The 19,657-nt window shown below is 42.5% G+C and overlaps 1 protein-coding gene and 1 non-coding gene across 4 annotated transcripts in view; both read left to right on the top strand.

Annotated features, from left to right (window-relative positions):
• Positions 1-19,657, top strand: part of EFL1 (elongation factor like GTPase 1) — a 113,946-nt gene that overhangs the window by 28,298 nt on the left and 65,991 nt on the right. For all 3 annotated transcript variants that reach the window (XM_070775202.1, XM_070775204.1, XM_070775203.1), the window contains exons 12-15: positions 2,360-2,459; positions 8,096-8,247; positions 8,498-8,664; positions 11,824-11,962. In XM_070775202.1, coding sequence (XP_070631303.1) covers positions 2,360-2,459; positions 8,096-8,247; positions 8,498-8,664; positions 11,824-11,962 — 558 coding nt within the window. The remainder of the gene's footprint in view (positions 1-2,359; positions 2,460-8,095; positions 8,248-8,497; positions 8,665-11,823; positions 11,963-19,657) is intronic.
• On the top strand, positions 11,333-11,404 carry TRNAR-GCG (transfer RNA arginine (anticodon GCG)). The gene has a single exon. It is a non-coding gene; the product is annotated as a tRNA-Arg (tRNA).

Genomic DNA, 19,657 nt, shown 5'->3' with positions numbered 1-19,657 from the left:
TCTGCAGTTCTGCCCTTAAACCTTCTTCATGGAGTTTCACAGTCCAGAAGCCAAGTTGGTAGATTGTGTCTCATTAAGCCAGTCTCTTAGTCCTGACAGTAGGTTTAACTGCTGCTGCTGCTAAGTTGCTTCAGTCGTGTCCGACTCTGTGCGACCCATAGACGGCAGCCAACCAGGCTCCCCCGTCCCTGGGATTCTCCAGGCAAGAACACTGGAGTGGGTTGCCATTTCCTTCTCCAGTGTATGAAAGTGAAAAGTGAAAGTGAAGTCACTCAGTCGTGTCCGACTCTTCGAGACCCCATGGACTGCAGCCTACCAGGCTTCTCCATCCATGGAATTTTCTAGGCAAGAGTACTGGAGTGGGGTGCCATTGCCTTCTCCGGTAGGTTTAACTAGACATCTTTAAATCCGTTTCTGCAAGCGGTAATGGGCTCTCAAAGTTAGGCTTCTAAGGTGCAAGCATTCCAGTATTTCTAAGAGGCATTTCTGTGAAGACAAAAAGGCTCACGGTTGGAGCAAATTATAAACCAGCTTCTGAACCTAGGGAACAACCAGTCCAGATTTCTAGATGTTAGAGTCAAGTATCATTTGCAATTTGAAATGTCTTTAAATGTCTTTGATGATGTCCTCCAATGTTCAGGTAAACTTCCCGAGTGGCTTACGGTGGGCCAGAATATTGCCCCCAAATGGGCTATTGTGTGGTGGTCTCTCTTAAATTTATCTGAAGTTTCAGGACTTCAGGAAAGGAGCACCTTTGGTTCTCGGTGTTTCCACATCAAAAGTGGGAGGAAAAAGTGGCAATGTTAGTTTGGAAAGTTATAGCCTAATATTTGAGGAAACCTGGTGAATTCAGGATCCAGCCCAGATCTGGATTTACAGATAGTAAATCACAACCTCAAAGATGGTAACAGAACTAGAATCTAATATTCCCAAGTGTGTGTTATAGTTTCTGTTGAAACATAATTTTTTTCTCTCTAAAGTCACTCATTTCTACCCAGTATAGCCAAATTAAGACTCATTTGTTTGTAGAATAAGTTTAGTTTCATTAAACTTGGCCTGATTGTTTTTATAGGTTCAGCATGAATAGCAGTTCACCATGTAGGCTCCTTTAAATCTCTTTTGCTGGAACTCTACATAAGGAATCTCCAGATTGAACTTCTAATAGCCTCTTGAGGCTAAGAAACCAAGCCACATCTTTGCCGTTGGAGCTGGCTGTTTAGTCTTATCTTTTTCCCGATTCTTCTCCATCCCCTTGACTTTTTAACTGTGGGATGCCCCAGGCAAGGCTTGGTATTTGGATCTCATCTGTTTTCTACCTGCAGTCACTCTCCTGCTCATCTTGTCCAATCTCTAGGCTTCCCATGACAATGGCGTGCTCTTAATTTTCGCATTGGTTTCATGCCCCTATTTCCAGTCCATCTTTAAATCCTGTTTACTCTTCCTTTGAAATGTATCCAGAATTAACTACTTTTCAACATTTCTGTTTCTGCCTTCCTGGGGCAAGCAACCGTGCGTGATCTGTCACCTGGGTATTATAGTAGCCTTCCAGCTGGTATCCCTGAGTCTGTTCTTGATTGCCTGCAGCCAGGGTGAGCCTGTTAAAATCGGAGTCAAGGTGTGTTGCTTTGTTCCTCAAAGCCTTTCCAAGTTTTCCTTGGCAAGACTTCTGATAGATACTTAATTCTTACTTCCTTCTTTTCTTATTTGAATTTTACTCTTGAATTCTTTATGTGCAAATTATTTTGATGTAGGGTGATTTTAAAAAATTACTCACCAGTGGTGGTTTTTTTTTTTCCTTAACCAATATTTTTTTTAATGTAAGTTAAGAAAAATGTCCATATGCTGATTAGGAAATTATGTTAAAATTTATAGATTTAGGGAAAATCAATACCTTTATAGTATTACATCTTAATCTTCATTTCTAAGTTTTTTTTTGTTATCATGATATTTTTGTCTTTATTTTCTAACTTCTCTTAGGGGTTGGAAAAACTACTATTATGTATTTTATTAATAAGCTACCTTGTTGACCATTGCCCTTTGGTAAAATTCCTCAGTTCTATCCCTCTCCACTGGAAACGGTTATGAGGGCTTCTGGAGGGTAGTGAAGCCCATCTCCTACCTGGACTTCTTCCTGCTCTTCTTCACCGTATCAGTTTTGCTTTTCTTTTCCCCTTTCTGGTTCTCTCGCTCTCACTCTACTATTTTTCTAGCAATCTTATTTTTTTCTAAATGAAATTTTTCTTATAGTTGTGAAAGATTGTAGGTTGCTTATGTATTTAGATGATGCCATGTTCTAAACTTCTTGTTTTCAGAAAAGCCTGGATTATTAAAGTAACATTTTTCTTTCCTGTCTGTTTAGCTTTTATGAAATGCGGAAGTGAAGATACCGCTCCAGTTATTATCTTTGTTTCCAAAATGTTTGCAGTTGATGCTAAGGCTTTGCCTCAGAATAAGCCAAGGTAAGGATTATAGGGAAGCCAGGTGGGGCCAGGGAGGTGGGGTTCAGGGAGGGTGTGCGGTGGGGAAGGTGCAGTTCTGTCCTCAGCCCGGAACTCATGTGGAGCAGCCCCTGTGGGAACGTAAATTTCACTGAGTACTTGATCTTTTTGTGATCCCTCTGGAGGAAACAGTTGTTGAAATCAGCTCTGGGACTGTTAATTCAAATTCATGTTTAAAAAAAAAAAAGTTGGTTTTTTTTTTTTGGCTGCATCAGGTCTTTTTTGCAGCATGCGGGCTTCTCTGGTTGCAGCAGACAGGCTTAGATGTGCCATGGCCTGTGGGATCTTAGTTCCCAACCAGGGGTCGAACCCATATCCCCTGCACTGGAAGGTGAACTCTGAACCTCTGCACCAACAGAGAAGTCCCTCAATTCTCATAAAGTTGAATAAGAGTAGTTAGAGTAGTGGTAGCCACGGTTAACAATTGTTGAACGTCAGACAAGTTCTCATCTCAGCCTGTCTGTCTGCTTCACTGGAGATTTTTGAATGTGTGAGTACCTCGCTGATCTTTGTGCGTATTGTGTGTGTGTGTGGAGAGAGAGAGGGGTGGAGTTCAACCGTGGGAGACGGATCCTTTCTCAAGTTTCTGAAGTCTTGGAGAATCTCTTATACATCGTATGAACTGACATGGGTCCTCCTCCCCCACTAGTATAAGTGATTAGATCCCGGTCGTTCCTTGTGGGGATCATGGCATTAGCCTCCTAGCTGGCTCCGCTGTCCCAGTGTCTAACTTGGCCGGTCCACTTGCCATTCTCCCTTCAGGATCTTGGTGTCTGGAGTGAAAAGATTCACTCTACCCAGGAGTTGGAAGGCTCTTCTTCTTTACTATCCACATCTATTCTGGGACCTTTCTGTGTGGGAATCTTTCAAATAACCTGAGAAAAAGAATATAAATCAATAGTACTTCTTAAGGGCCTGGTGCCTCAGGCAGCATCTCAAATCTTGCTCTTTTAGGTTCTAAATAATAATGGTAACAGCACTAATAATTGGCTGCAGTTTATCAAGCTTATAATATTGATTTATAAAAAAAGTCAACTGCCTCACTGTTGATTATGCCGTCTAAATCTAACAGTAGTTCTGCAGTGCGAGTATTTACTGTTTCAGTCTAACCTGGGGAAGTTAAGAGGCCTTAAAAAGATGAAGTAGTAATGGATTTTCCAGTAGTCATGTATGGGTGTGAGAGTTGAACTATAAAGAAAGCTGAGTGCCAAAGAATTGATGCTTTTGAACTGTGGTGTTGGAAAAAACTCTTGAGAGTCCCTTGGACTGCCAGGAGATCCAGCCAGTCCATCCTAAAGGAAATCAGTCCTGAATATTCATTAGAAGGACTGATGCTGAAGCTGAAACTCCAATATTTTGGCCACCTGACGCGAAAAGCTGACTCATTTGAAAAGACGCTGATGCTGATTGAAGATTGAAGGCAGGAGGAGAAGGGGATGACAAAGGATGAGATGGTTGGATGGCATCACCAACTTAATGGGCATGGGTTTGGGTACACTCCGGGAGTTGGTGATGGACAGGGAGGCCTGGGGTGCTGCAGTCCATGGGGTCACAAAGAGACAGACACGACGGGGTGGCTGAACTGAACTGAGTGTGCTCAAGGTCACATAGCTAGAAGAAGGCCAGAAGAGTATGTGAATCCACATCTGTCCAGCTGGACAGCCTATGGGTGTCCACTTCACCAGTGGGATCTGGCCTCCATCATCTGTGCAGCTTGTTAATCTCCACCGCTAGATCTCGACAACAGCCTTCCAGCCTGCCTGCCCTTTTTAGATTCTGGGCCTTTGCTCTGACCATTCTCAACCACCATCTTCTCCAGTACTCTATCAGAAATTCTTACTGAATGCTTAAATGCCTGTTAAGTAAGATCCTGCTAGGAGGTTTTCAGGCAGTTCCTCTCCCCCCAAATCCCTAAGTCTGCTGCTTTGGGTTCCTTCTTAAGAACCAGTTTCTTGTAGTAACAGGATGTGATGTTCAGACAGAAACTGCACTCCTTGCTCCCTTAGTTCCCGTCATCTCCACTCCCTGGCGCTGTGGTTACTGGTAGCACCGGCTGCAGCCTGCTCCTCAGCCCTCTCTCTGTCCCTCCCCCAGCCCACCCCTGCAGCCAGCTCCACAGAGGCCAGGGCGTGGATATTCAGCTTGGAATCCTGAGGGTGGGTGGTGTAGTGTTGTCGCCTCTTTCCTTTCTTCTCCAGCCTCACCTCCCCAGTCTGCATTCTCACCTCTGGTCACCTTCACCTCTACTGTTGGTCACTGCTGTCCCCTCAGCACTGTCATCCACAGTTAGCTCCACTTCAGCCTCAATAAGTCAGCACCCACAGACGTTCCTTGACTAGTAGAGCTCGGTTCTCTTGCAAGTGAATTCCTGTTTATTCTCAGTAAATACTAGTTGACACAATGGGTTCTTCAAATAAAACCTTGCTGCCTTCTCTTCTGTCTGCTCTGTTTACCTGTGTCACCACTCCCAGCGCTCACAGCAGTGCCTGACCCAAGAGGAAGTGTCAGCTGGGTGGATGGATAGATACGTTGATGGACAGCAAGACTCTACATTTGATGTTAACTTCATGAATGTAAATGTTGTTACGAGCTCTGACAAAATGAGGATTTAATATACTTGAACAGATATGCTTCTTTCTTAACCAAAGCTACAATAAAATCACATTTACTTAATGTGATGATTTTATCATTTCTAATTCCTTCTGAATTGGGGGGGTATAGCCATAGATGATGAGCATGGAATTTGGAGTCAGATCTGGCTCTGAATTACGGCTCCTCTGTTTATTGTCCATGTGACTCTGGGTCGAGTTGTGTAGTTCTCCTAAGGCTCCAGTTCTTATTTGTAAAACAGGAGTAAGAATACCTGTGTCATATAATTGTTTGGATAAGTATATTTCGATAATATGTGCAGAGTGGTTAACACAATGTCTGTGCCGTAGTTGTGAAAGTAGTTTATTTTCTGGGGCTCCAGAATCATTGCAGATGGTAACTGTGGCCATGAAATTAAGACGCTCATTGGAAGAAAAGCTATGACCAACCTAGACAGCATATTAAAAGTAGAGATACTACTTTGCCAACAAAAGCCTGTCTAGTTAAAGCTATGGTTTTTCCAGTAGTCACGTATGGATATGAGAGTTGAACCATAAAGAAATCTGAGCGCCGAAGAATTAATGCTTTTGAACTGTGGTGTTGGAGAAGATTCTTGAGAGTCCCTTGGATTGCAAGGAGATCAAACCAGTCCATCCTAAAGGAAATCAGTCCTGAATATTTATTGGAAGGACTGCTGTTGAAGCTGAAGCTCCAATCCTTTGGCCACCTGATGCAAAGGGCTAACTCATTGGAAAAGACCCTGATGCTGAGAAAGATTGAAGGCAGGAGGAGAAGGGGACGACAGTGGATGAGATAGTTGAATGGCATCACTGACTCAATGGACATAAGTTTGAGCAAGCTCTAGGAGTTGGTGATGGACAGGGAAGCCTGGTGTGCTGCAGTCCTTGGGGTCGAAAAGAGTCAGACAGGACTCACTAACTGAACTCAGCTGAACTGATAAGCCCATTGGAAGAGACCATTTCTCTCTGCGCTAACCAGTGCATCAGGTTTTTTTGTTTTGTTTTTTTAACCTCCCTGTTTATAGTGATAATAAGATATTCCATGTTTATATATTTTTTTAAATTTGTAGTTGAAGGATAATTGCTTTACAGAATTTTGTGGTTTTCTGTCATGTATCAACAAGAATCAGCCATAGGTTAATTCATACTTTTCAGATACTCTTATAAAAAGTCTAGAAGCAAGATAAGTTATGTAAGGGTTGATTGACAGGGCAGCTGGAGTGTGTAGCCTGAAGAAGAGAAGGGCGAGGGGAAGGGTGTGAGGACAGATGATTGAAAGGTGAGGAGAGGGGAGTATGTTTGTTGGGTGTTGCTCCAGAAGACAGAACAAGAGCCTAGAAATTTCATCCTGTGTGTGAAAGACCTTTAATACTGAGAGCTTACAGTGGAGAGGAGCTTATGCCAGCAGATGTGACTTCCCGACAGCCCTGAGCAAGCCATCATCAAAGGTTGCTCCCTTTTCATTTTTGTATCTGATGGCACAGCCCTGCCTCCTACATTGGGGTGGGTCTGACTAGAAGGGGCCGACTCCTAGAACCAAATTCATCCATTTCAGCGGGCAGGTGCTAAGGGAATAGAAGTGATGTCCAGTCCTGGAGGGAGGTCTTGTCGAGCAGGTGGGTGTCTGAAGAGGACAGCAGTGGACAGCTGGTGACTCAGGTGTGGGGCAGCCCATGTAATGTAGGAAGGGGATTGGGGCACCTGACGTTAGGACCTCTAGGAGCACGTGGCATGTAGCACGCATGGGACTAGTGCACTCTCGGTACGGCCATCTGAGTGGCTTCCAGGAGAGAGAAGGGGAAGGGGAATGGCGGGATGGGAGACGAGGTCGTCAGCCAGAGACGGAGGCGTGAAGCAGGAGTCATAGTACCAAAGTTGGGGGGCGGTAGAGGAGGCGGGCACAACGTGACAGGATCAAGCAAGGTGGCCCACCCCCTAGGCGAGCCCCCAGCAAACACACACGTGTGCACTCACACCCTTCCTCTGGTGGAACTCGGGTCTGACACCGTGACTGATAATCACCGTTGGACCTCCTGTTCGGCCTGAATTGCCAGCATTCGGCCTGGCCCTTCCTCTTGGACCCTAGTTGCCCATGGAGGTGTATTTTCCTACTTTCATGGAGAAAAGCTCGGTTTCTTACTGAGGTCATCTGCTTCTCTCTCTGTTAGAGTGTTCCGAGCTGTGGTATCTTACTGATTCCCTTTCTTTTCCGGCTGTTTGCCCTACAGAGGAGGAGCATGGGTGCCTGAGAAAGGTTCCGTGCTGTTGTGTGTGACTGTGGGGACACGGGCTCTTGCATGTCATTTCATAAGCTCACAGTAGCCGGGGACCCAGCGTTCCCAGCGGAGGAGGAAATGACAACCCACTCCAGTATTCTTGGCCGGGAAATCCTTGGATAGAGGAGTCTGGCAGGCTTCAGTCCATGGGGTCATAAAGAGTCCAACCAACTGAGTGACTAAGCAGCAGCAGCGGTGTTCCCAGAGAAAGCGTGATAGGCCTTCTCTTCTCTTGCTGCAGTGAATGAGAGAACTCGGAGAAACTTTCCACCAGGAAGGGACTGGGGACCAACCACCGTCTTCTCCAACCACGTTGTTGTTCAGTCACTAAGTCGCGTCCAACTCTTGGCAACCCTGTGGACTGCAGCACGCCAGGCTTCTCTGTCCTTCACTGTCTCCCAGAGTTTGCTCAAACTCATGTCCTTTGACTCAGTGATGCCACCCAACCGTCTTATCCTGTCGTCCCCTTTTCTTCCGGCCCTCTATCTTTCCCAGCATCAGGGTCTTTTCCAACGAGTTGGCTGTTTGCATCAGGTGGCCAGAATACTGGAGCTTCAGCATCAGTCCTTCCAGTGAATATTCAGAGTTGTTTCCTTTAAGATTGACTGGTTTGATCTCCTTGCTGTCCATGTTAACACTAGCTGTTTCTTGGCTGGAACAGACTGAGATCTTTGCTGTGGCCAGGTGTTAACATGTCTGTGGTGTCCTGTAGACCTCTCACTCAGGAGGAGATTGCTGAGAGGCGAGAGCGTGCAAGACGAAGGCATGCGGAGAAGTTGGCAGCGGCGCAGGGCCAGGCACCCGTGGAGCCCACCCAAGATGCAGGCGCCCTTGAAATGAGTCCACAGGGAGAAGAGCCAAAAGGTACAGCTTTTCTCAGTAGTTGCCCCATCCTCAGTGATACGGATGGGGTTTTTGCCAAACTTGGAACTCTCATCCTTCTGGTCTTGGGCTTTTAGCTTTGAAGGTAGCTTTCATCAATATACTTCTATCCTTGGTGTTTCTTTGCTCAGTCTCAGCTAACAACAGTGTCTTCCTTGTCCCCTCTCTGTTTCTCAGCAGCTCCTGGATGCAGAGAGCATCTGGGCACTCATGGTCCTTCTGTTTCTGGCAGGTGATGAGCAGGGGGTGGAAAGTGAGACCCCCAAACCCGTGCCCCCGGAAGGAAGCGAGCAGGAGTCTTTTATCGCCTTCGCTCGAGTATTCAGTGGAGTGGCGCAAAAAGGAAAGAGAATTTTTGTCCTTGGACCCAAATACAGTCCTCTTGAGTTTTTGCAGCAGGTAAGAACAGGAAGTAAAACATTCGTATATTGTTTCATGGTTCTGCTTTCTTGTTAGATTAGTGATTACCTTATTGGTAGATGCGTTTGATCTCTCTAGGGAGGTGCATTTGGGTGAATCTGTATACTTCCTCTTGTGTCACTTTGGTACCATTTGATAAACCTGTCTCAAGTAATAGCATTTAGGAAATTAGGCTAGTACAAGAATCAAGTTTTCAAACCTTATTTAGTTAATTTATAAGGCTTTTGTAGAAATTCAAGGCTAGAGGAAAGAACTGAGAAGAACAGATGTCATGGTGGAGCCAGGACGAAGCCAGGTGTTCAAGACATAAAGATCCAAAACCCAGGTGGCATGAGCCAAAGGCATGGGTGGTGAGCAGGTGATAGGCAGCGGTGTCTTGGCAGGCAGATCCCAGACATCGATCAGGAGGGTCTGACAGTTGGTGAACAGCCAGCATCTAAGTCTGGACCAAAGGGGAAATAAAGCACAAGCTAGAGCTGTCTCAGAACATTTTTGGACATACAGAAGGTGCATATGTGCTAATCAAATGATAAAGGTCAGAGGATGAATGCCAGAGGTCCACGGAGCCAGGCAGCGTCAGCGAGAAGCTGTGAGTGGGGCCTTCCAAGGTGATCGTGCTCCTCTGGGCGCAGGTAAGCCAGGGGCGCTGCTGTGCTTGGCTGTGATGAGAGGTGGAGGAGGTGGCAGAAGAAAGTCTGTGCCATCAACTTCTCCTGCCTTGAATGCTTATTCCATCAGTGTGAGCAGCAGGTGAATCCTTGGACAGGTCCTTGGACTTGTTGCCATGCTGAGTGGTGACTGAGCAGTTTGTGCTAGTCTGTGACATGTTCAGATTCGCAGGGAGGAGTATAGCAGTTGGTGTGTTTGGAGTTACTTTTGAGGGGAGGGTAAAAATGTTGTAATAAGGGATATAAAAATCTACTTGTGATCTTCTTACCATCTTGGTTACCATCTATCCATAAATTAGGTATAGTTCTCCATTTATTTAGGTCATTTAAAGTGTTATCATTTTCTCCATAAAAATCTTTAATCACTTTTGTTATTTATTCCTAACTCTCTTATATTTTGATAGTATTCTGAAAGTTACTGTTTTAAATATATATGTATGTACTTTTTTTTCTACTGCTAATCTATAGACATACAGTTAGTTAACTTTTGTATGTTGGTCTGTGTATGACTTTCTTGCTAAATTGTCTTACTAATTATAATTTTTCTGTCAGTTCAGTCTCAGTCGTTTCCAACTCTTTGCGACCCCATGAATCGCAGCACGCCAGGCCTCCCTGTCCATCACCAACTCCCAGAGTTCACTCAGACTCAACGTCAATCGAGTCAGTGATGCCATCCAGCCATCTCATCCTCTGTCATCCCCTTCTCCTCCTGCCCCCAATCCCTCCCAGCATCAAAGTCTTTTCCAGTGAGTCAGCTCTTCTCATGAGGTGGCCAAAGTACTGGAGTTTCAGTTTTAGCATCATTCCTTCCAAAGAAATCCCAGGGCTGATCTCCTTCAGAATGGACTGGTTGGATCTCCTTACAGTCCAAGGGACTCTCAAGAGTCTTCTCCAACACCACAGTTCAAAAGCATCAATTCCTTAGTGCTCAGCTTTCTTCACAGTCCAACTCACATCCATACATGACCACAGGAAAAACCTTAGCCTTGACTAGACGAACCTTTGTTGGCAAAGTAATGTCTCTGCTTTTCAATATGCTATCTAGGTTGGTCATAACTTTTCTTCCAAGGAGTAATTTTTCTGTAGTTTGTTTTAAATGAATGGTCCTACTGTCTGTGGATAATTCTGTTTCTTCCAATTTGATCCTTATATTTTAAATTTCTTCCAGCCTATGTCTTGAGCTCCCCTATAGAGTTGTCAGTGAGTCAGAACACACGCATGTACATGTAGCCTGTGCCTCAGAGGCCATCATTTTCATGAAGTTTCCAAGTCTGCCCTAACACAGTAGCTTCTCTCTCCTCTTGAGATTTTATGCATTTACTTACCTGTGCTTCCTTTTTTGCCACTCACTCTATGTTTCCAGCAATAATTATCTTTTTGTATGTGATGTCTTGGACATTTTTTCCTCTTCACAGCACGAGCACAATGCCTTGGGTACCAAAGATAAGTCGGTTCCTTCGTTGGCATGCCTTTGAGGCACTTGCATGTATATGAAAATCGTTGAATAATTCAAGACAATATCTTGAATAATTTGAGACAGAATCTCCATGAGAGTACATGTGATGTAGAAAGAGTTAGATGTAGAGCATCTTTGCTGTGAGAGTGTCGTGTGTCTTCTCGTCAGAGTCTCCGATGTGTCACAGCACGCTCTCTCCCACGTTAACAGCCCAGCCTAAAATAGTGGCTGTTTGGCCCTTACATGGCATTTTTATGACATCTAACTACTTCTCAAAGTTATTTATTTTCCTGTGTTACTCACCAGTAGCACTAGCCCTTGTCAGATGCTTAAAGGACATTATAAGATTGTAATTGACATGACAATATAATAATGTTAAAGCTATTTTAAGTGATAATAGTAACAATGAGTATTGAAATAATAGCACAGTGGTTCTGGTGTCCAATGGTGTCTGACACAGTTCATATAAATACTGGCGAAGGGTATGAGGATTTTTGTGTGTTAATATCGTGCTACCAGGGCATCCCTGGTGGCTGAGACGGTAAAGCGTCTGCCTGCGGTGCGGGAGACCCAGGTTCGATCCCTGGGTTGGGAAGACCCCTGGAGAAGGAAATGGCAACCCACTCCAGTACTCTTGCCTGGAAAATTCCATGGACTGAGGAGCCTGGTAGGCTACAGTCCTTGGGGTCGCAAAGAGTCGGACATGCCTGAGCAACTTCACTTTCACTTTTACCAGGTCACAGCAGAATTTATATTAGCCATAAAGTTTATGATTATGTGTAATTCTTGACAGGCTTTATGTATATGAGAAGTCTCTCTAGTTCAGAATTTACTCATAAACTGAGACTTTTTATATCACACCATTTCAGATCTGAATGTTTCGGGTTTACATGAAACACTGTGACTGCACTATATCTTACTTATGAATCAAAGTAACTTTGTAGGTATTAACCCAAACCTGTTTTCCTCTGACGTCTCCTAACTTAGCTTCTGTTGTTTTTCTTTTCTGCCCAGGTGCCATTAGGCTTCTCAGCTCCATTAGAGGACCTTCCCCCAGTCCCCCACATGGCGTGCTGTACGTTGGAAAACCTGTACCTTCTGATGGGAAGGGAACTGGAAGACCTCGAGGAGGTGCCTCCAGGAAATGTGCTAGGTAGGGTGGTGCTGTGTGTCACATCTGTGCTCCATTGCGAGACGTGGCCTGACATGTCACCCGAACCACGTGAGATCTCTGAGGGAAATGACTTGGATCTCATTCTTTTTTTTTTTTTTATTTTGGGTCGTGTCCTTTGGTTTTAACTTAGTGCATTTCAGTAATTAGCATGTACAGTAGTGCTGTGCTGTGCTTAGTCGCTCAGTCATGTCCGACTCTTTGTGACCCCTTGGACTGGAGCCCACCATGCTCCACTATCCATGGGGATTCTCTAGGCAAGAGTACTGGAGTGGGTTGCCATACCCTCCTCCAGGGGTTCTTCCTAACCCAGGGATCGAACCCAGGTCTCCCGCATTGCAGGAGGATTCTTTACTGTCTAAGCCAGCAGGGAAGCCCAAGAATACTGGACTATGCAGCCTGTCCCTTCTCCAGGGCATCTTCCCAACTCAGGAATTGAACTGGGGTCTCCTGCATTGCAGGCAGATTTTTTTACCAGCTGAGCTACCAGGGAAGCCCATGTACAGCAGTAACTTGCTGTAAATTATGGTAGGAAATAAAAAGTAACTGCTTAAGAAATCTGTGAATAAGCTGAGGTTCCATTCATTTGGGGATGAGAAAGAATTTCTGCTGACAGTAAAGTCAGTTCAGATGAATAAGACACTTCTGGTTCTAAAGTATCAGAAACTGTTCTGATTTAAGGGTCTGTCTGCTTCCAGGCTCTTTTAATCCATTGAATGTTTTATATTATAAATTCATAAATACTGTTCCTCATCTCCATAATGCTCATTACTTCTTTGTGGAGTTCACTTTTAAAGGTCCTCAGTGCAGCCTTGAAGACTCAGCTGAAGGAATTTTCCTTGGATCATCATAGGCACTCTGAGTGTGAAATGGAATGCCGGGTCCCGTTCTGAACCCTTGGAGTCCTTGTCAGGTGTAGAGCTATTTATGGGGGGACTCCTTGGGCTCCAGCTTCTTTTTATGTTTTAGAGAAATGGTCTAGACTGCTGGTCTGGAGCTGCTGGATTTTGTCCACTTTAGTCCAAGAAATTTGCGTTTTGATACTCCCTTGCAGAAATACGTAATTAAACATTTTTTTTTCATTACTTTTTTTGGGGCATGAATTTCTAGCCTCTCCTCAGTGTTACCCATTCTTTTCATCCTCTTTGGAAAATGCTGTTGAACCCTAACAATTTGCATGACTTATGAGCTTCCATAACCAGCAAAACATTTTTTATCAGGAAGGACATGGGAAGATGAATAGAAAGCACTCTGTTTTTGTTTATAAACCTTCCTTGTGATTCCTGTATTCCTCACACTCAATTAATTTTGTTTCTTACATGGAAGGTGAGGTGGAAGATCTCTAACACAACGTTCAAGTGAAAAGAGAAGTACTGAAGAAGGCTTCAGAGCATGGTTTCTGTCGTATCCCCTCCAGTTAAGGGTCGTTGTTTGTGCTCTCTCCCCAGCAGAGGTCAGGAACATGACGTGCAGTCGTTCTGGTTGCCTTCTGTCTATTTCTAGATGGCCGTGTGTTGCTCAGCCCTGAGGCCAGCTGTGTTATGAGCAGGGAGACCATCTCTCTCTCATCTGCCTCCTAAGGCAGCCATAACCCTGCTATCTGCAGGAGACCAGCTACAGATTAAAGCATTCTTCGTCTTGGGGAAGAGAGAAATACCTCATTCTCTTTTACTGATCTTTTGAAGTTACTTGGGAGCAGTGGTAGGAGTTAGGGTGTTGGTAAAGGTGCCTGTTGGTTAAACATTTGTTTACCAAATTAAGTTGTTAAAAAATAAGATGGACACACAACTTTGGGACAAAATGAATTAAACAGAAAAGTGAGATATATTTTGTAGAAGCATTAGGATTGTGTTTAACTGCCAGTGATCAAAAAACCAACTGCACAGTCTTCAGTTTCCCTCAGTGGGAAGATTAGGGTAGAGGATAGACAGCTGAGGACTGGTGCCGTGGCTGTCTTATGTCATCAGGGAGCAGGTTCCCTCTCTTTGCCTGTTCACAGTCCTTAGCATGGGGCTTTGTCCCCATGGGACCAAGATGGCATCTGCACTGACATTCCTGGCTGGAAGAGGGCACACGGGCCAAAGGCCTTCTCACAGCACTGATGTTTCATTTATTTTTGTGGTCATTAGTTTATTTATTTTGGATGATTTGGTTGATGTTATTTTAAAACCTTTGGCAGTGACCGCCCCATATATGGTCTATTAGATATATAAAATATCTCTTACTAAGAAGTGCTCATAAACAGAGGCTTTATACGTCTCTTCTAAATATCAGTTTGTCATGTGTGTTCTGATTATTCCATTATGCCAGCTTTCACCTCTCTCAGTAGGGGATTAGAAACTAAGATATGTTTGGGATGAAAAGGTCTGGTTTGCTCTGTGGAGTGATGAGGAAGTTCAGTGGTTTGGATGTGGGAATTGTGGGCAGGTGTGAAGCGGAGCTGGTATTCAGCCAGCACACACTCGTGCCAGTCTTAACGTGTGGAAACACCACAATCTGAGGTTGGAATAAGCAGGCGCTGCTCCCCGACCCCCACTGCCTGGCACCTTTTCTCCCCCTGGACTTCCCCATAATCCAGGGCTAAAGGGTTAAGTCTGGCACACCTGGGGTCCCTGTTGAGCAAGCACTGGTGTTTTTATTTGGGAAGAAATGCCCTGTTAGTGACCAGTGTATTATATATCCTCGCTTCTTTGTGATTTTTGTCATGTGGTCACCTCTAGCTGCAGTGAAAGCCAAAGATTGAGTCTCTTACAGTCTCTACAAGTAAGGCAGGGGATATGGGATGGTGAATGGTTTTTGAAGAGCCTGTCCACACTCTCAACCATATTTCCTCCACATTTGCCTGGTGTTGCCTGAAGCCCCTTCATTATGGTTCTGTTTCTTTACATTAGGGAGGAAGATAGTCTGCCAGAGTGATTATAAATGTAACATTGAAGGGATTGGAACCCAGCCAGCCACTTCAGCTTACCTTCTAAATTGAAGCATACCGGAATTATTTTCTCTCTATTAACCTAGATCTGTTTGAGCCCTGTGCTTGACTGTAAAGCATGAGTATTCCAAAATTCTGCTCCTAGGTCTGCCACTAACTAGCATATGGCCTCAGGCCAGTTGCATAACCTTTCTGGTCCCCAGCTTTCCAAAATAATTTGGACTAGAGTAATTTTTACTAACAATCTTATTGTAAAAATAGAACAGCTACTTTGATTGTTTTTCTAAGACTGTTACGGACTTTCAGAGCTTCTTCTATTATGTTTATCATATATCCTAAGTTTTAAGGACAGAACATTAAACAGCATTGTATGGATGCATTTTTATTACGGTAGCTATAAAATATAAACAAAATTTTATGTACATCATATTTGTAAGATACATACAAACTAAAAATGCTTAGTACTTTTGTCATAAAAATTGTCCCTGGATTATGTCAGTATGCCACTGATTGAAAAAAAGTCCTAGGCTAGATCATCTCCAAGGTCGCTCCTAGCTTTAACTTTTCAGGCTTGTGTTTTTTAAAGAAAAACCTTATGTCAGTTATTAGGACATTTCTCTTCCTAGTATTCGTTAGAGGAACAGTAAATTTTTGATATGGTTACTAGGTTGGGTTGAGAATCCATTTCAGTGGCTCCATCAGAACATCTTGAACTAGTTACCAGTTTGTAAGGCAAATTTCACTTGTTCGTTGATTTAAAAACTGGAGCATATGTAGCAGTAGCAGCAGTTTCATAAGCCAGGTGTTTAATACAACCTTTCGGAGTGAGGAGTAATAATGCAGGACAGGGGTGTGTTGAGAGGTGAGAGAGAAATCAGCACAAGAGAAAGCTGATTGCCAGCAAGGGTGATAAATGCTGGGGTTTAGCTGTGGTTTCTAGAGTGAGCTGACTGAGACCAGGCGTGCCAGCATCGTTGTTGTTTACTAAAGAGTTTTCCTGTCATAGGGATGAGCAGGGAGGGGAGGGGGAGAGTGGGATGGGGTGGGGTGTGGATGGAAAGAATAAACTGAATGGCCGAACGTGGTTGAATTAGTCTACGTGTTCTAGTTATCTGTTACTGCAAAACAAACCACCCAAAGCCCTAGTGCCTTAAAACAAAGGCAGTCTTAAATTTTTCATGAATCTGCGATTCAGGCAGGTTTGGTGGGACAGCTTGTTTCCATGCCACACAGTGTCGGTTGAAGTGCTCAGAGCCTGGGCGCTGGAATCCTGTGAAGGTGCTTTTCACTCCCGTGTCTGCTGACTGATGCTATCTGTTGGCTGGGACCGTGTGTGGATGTGGCACTAGGGCTGGAACGTGTGACCTTTGCACGTGGTTACTTGGCTTCCTTGCAGCACACTGATAGGGTCCTGCAGCTGAGCATCCCAGGAGGAAACTGCATCAGCCTCTGAGGCCTAGCCCGTAACTCCTTCAGCCTCATTTTTGCCACCTTTTCTTCATTAAGAGGTCAAGAGTCACTAAGCCTGGCCCAGACTCACAGGGAGGGAACTAGCTCCACCTTCAATGGGAGATACGTCAGAGAATTCGAGGACATGTTTTAAGATGACCACACCATGGATCAAAGATGATTTCTTCTTTCTTTTTATATTGTAGCGGGCCTGTGGCTGGACACATACTACAAATTGAGACAGCAATGTGTATAGTGATCAGGCATGCCTGTTAACTTCATCTTTTTTATTCTTGTTAACTTAGAGAAAAAGATGCAGTTCTTATTTTAATAAGAAAATCGTAGAGTGGTATGACTGATACCCATATGCTTTTCATCCAAAGTGATACCGAGTCAGATTTATCAGCTGCAGATGAAAATTTTTGTTGGTAAGGAAATGAAAACATTATATGGCATTCTTGAGCAAGTCAGTGTATAGAGTCAAAGTCTAAAGTAAAGTTCTTTTACTAGCACTTGAAAAATGCAGATTTCACATTTATTCTCAGCTATAACTCACTTGGAATACTTACACCGTCTGATAAGTGTGGTTAGATTTTATGGTCTGGAAATAGTCAATTGAAAGCTGAAAATCATTTAACTCCAACCTGATGTTTGAAAAGTTGGTAGAGATGGGACCGCAGAGACCTTACCAGGTTGAACACACAATAGTCTTTTGTTCAGTTCTCTGCTGAGAGTATCTCTAAAAATAAATGTTTGCTCCAGGCTCCTATTTAAATGTGAGGGGAAATTGAATTAGAATTCCAAATCTTTAGCTTTCTCTCATACACTTTTAGATCTCTTCCATATGGTTAACTCTTTAACAATTCAGGGGCATATTCCAAGAAGAAACACGATAGTTCTCTTTTTTCAACATAAAGAAAATAAATATCAATTAGCCTTTTTCTGAAATAGTTTTAGTTTTGCCATGGTTGTTTGCTGGGTTGGTAGGAAGTCAGTGTGCACTGAATGGGGAGAGAGTATTTGTGTGTATCCTTACTCGTGGGGTGACTGAAGAGTCAGAAACCTTTGAAGAGTTTTACTAGCAGATTTGATTTGATTGTTTCAAGGGAAAGCTCAACATTTTGTGACTCTTAAGCCTTTGTAGTACTTTTGTAATACTTTAAATTCACTTACTAGTGGATTTCTTTCAAATATACTTATTATCAGCATTTCCACTTGGAAAGAATAACCAGGAGCCTTACTATTCATTTCTTAGTATTAATAGTTTCAGCTGATTTTTAATAACTTTCGTTTTATAGATGATAATTTATTCTCCAATTTTGTAATAGTTGTCTTATTTTCTTTTTATTTTTATATTGCCTGTAAAGGTATGATAAATAATAATAGTTATAGCTGCTCATCTGTCTTGTTCCTCTTGACTTTAATGGAAATATTCCTAGTATGTTAGTTACAGGTTTGCTGATGCCCGAAGATTTGTATTTTTTAATCATGCTAGGAAAGTTCTGAGATTTTTGAAAATCAGGAATAAATACTTAAATCTTACTGATGCATTCTCAGCATCTGAAGACAGGGTTATAGAGCTTTTCTCCTTGCTATAATTGATGTCATGAATTATATTTAGTTATTTCCTGATTATTAAGATGTCCTTGTGTTTCTGGAAGAAAATAATACTTGAGCATTGCATATTTTCTTCATACACTGTTATATTCAATTTTGCAGTATTTCATCCAGACTTTTCTTGTATGATTAATAAAATTGCCATTATTTTCTTTGTGTCATGGTGATCCAAAATGGGAAAGTTCCATCTTTTCTACCTTCTAGAACTATACTGTTCAGTTGTTAGCCGTTTGCCATATGCCATTAAAGATTAGAATCAGATAACATTAAAAAAACTTACTTCATCAGATGCACCAGTCACATTTCAAGAACTCAGTAACCACATGTTACTAATGGCTACCATTTTGGACAGTGTCATTCTGGAGAAATTTCTATAGAATGTGATAATCATTTTTAAAAGTTTTCAGCATAATGTGGGTCACAGTAGAGATCTATTTGAGAAGTGCAGAGAAGCCAAGTAAGAATTCTCTCTTACATAGGGATAGCCACCAGTCTTTTTTAAAATCTCTACATGTGTATACTTAGGTTTTAAATTGTGATGAAAATGCAGTTACACAAAATTCACCTTCTTGATGATTTTTAAATGTAAATTGGTAATTTGTTGTTGTTGTTGTTGTGCTGCACAGAGTGAAGGATCTTAGTTTCCTGGTGAGGGATCGAATCTGTGCCCCCCAGCTGTGGAAATGCACATTCTTAACCACTGGACCACAAGGGAAATCCCTGTAGTATATTTTTAATACAAAAAAATCATACTTTCTGTACAGTTTTATAGCCTGTTTATTTTTCTCTTTGAGATAATCTCTTCTCAGAACATTTACAGCTTTTTCCCTTTCGTTTCAGTGCATTATCTGTAACTCTTAGAACAGTGTTGAAGAGTAGTGTAAGAGTAATGTCTTATTTCTTTTAAGGTAGAGGAATTCCTGTAAACATTTTAGTGTTTCCATGAGATTGGATTTGGTTAGTCTATATTATGAAAATAAAGTATCCTCTTGTTTCTGCTTACTAGATTAATTTTTTAAATGTGGGTTGATGTTGAGATTTATCAAGCGGTGTTTTCCACATCATTCAGGTGATATTTCTCTCTCTTGATCCACTTACATTGTGAATTACTTTAACATGTTTTCTAATATCAAACCAGCTTTATATTCCTGGGATAAACTATTTGATGAGTGTATTTCAATATGTTAATAGAACAGTGAATTCAATTTTTTGGTAGTTTTTTCTATAAAATGTTTATAGTTTTTGTAAGTTTGCCCAATCTATAGTTTTTTGAATATTTTATATTTGTGTAGTTTAAATATCAGCTTTATACTAAGCTATATGCAGGAATAACAAATTAGGGGATATTTTCATTGTTTCTTGTTTTGCAGAACAGTTTTATCAACACAAGAATTTTTTGGCTCTTAAATTTGATTAAACCTCCTGAAAGCAGCTTATACCTGCTTCAGCACAGATTCAGTTCCTCACCAGGAAACTAAGATCCTGCGTTCTGTGCAGCACAGCAAAAAAAAAAAAAATTACCAGTTTACATTTAAAAGAAATTTATACCTGGTTGGTTGTCAGGTTGTGATTCGATAATGTTATCAATTGTTACTGTCTCTTTCTTTTTTATTTAGAAGAGTTGGTTCATCTTTTTTTCTTTTTTTTCCCCAAGTGAAAGTATTCATAGCCTGAATCTTACT

Source organism: Bos indicus, chromosome 21, assembly GCF_029378745.1.
Source record: "Bos indicus isolate NIAB-ARS_2022 breed Sahiwal x Tharparkar chromosome 21, NIAB-ARS_B.indTharparkar_mat_pri_1.0, whole genome shotgun sequence".
In the NCBI taxonomy this organism is placed as follows: Eukaryota; Metazoa; Chordata; class Mammalia; order Artiodactyla; family Bovidae; genus Bos; species Bos indicus.
This window is presented reverse-complemented; position numbering and strand designations above follow the sequence as displayed.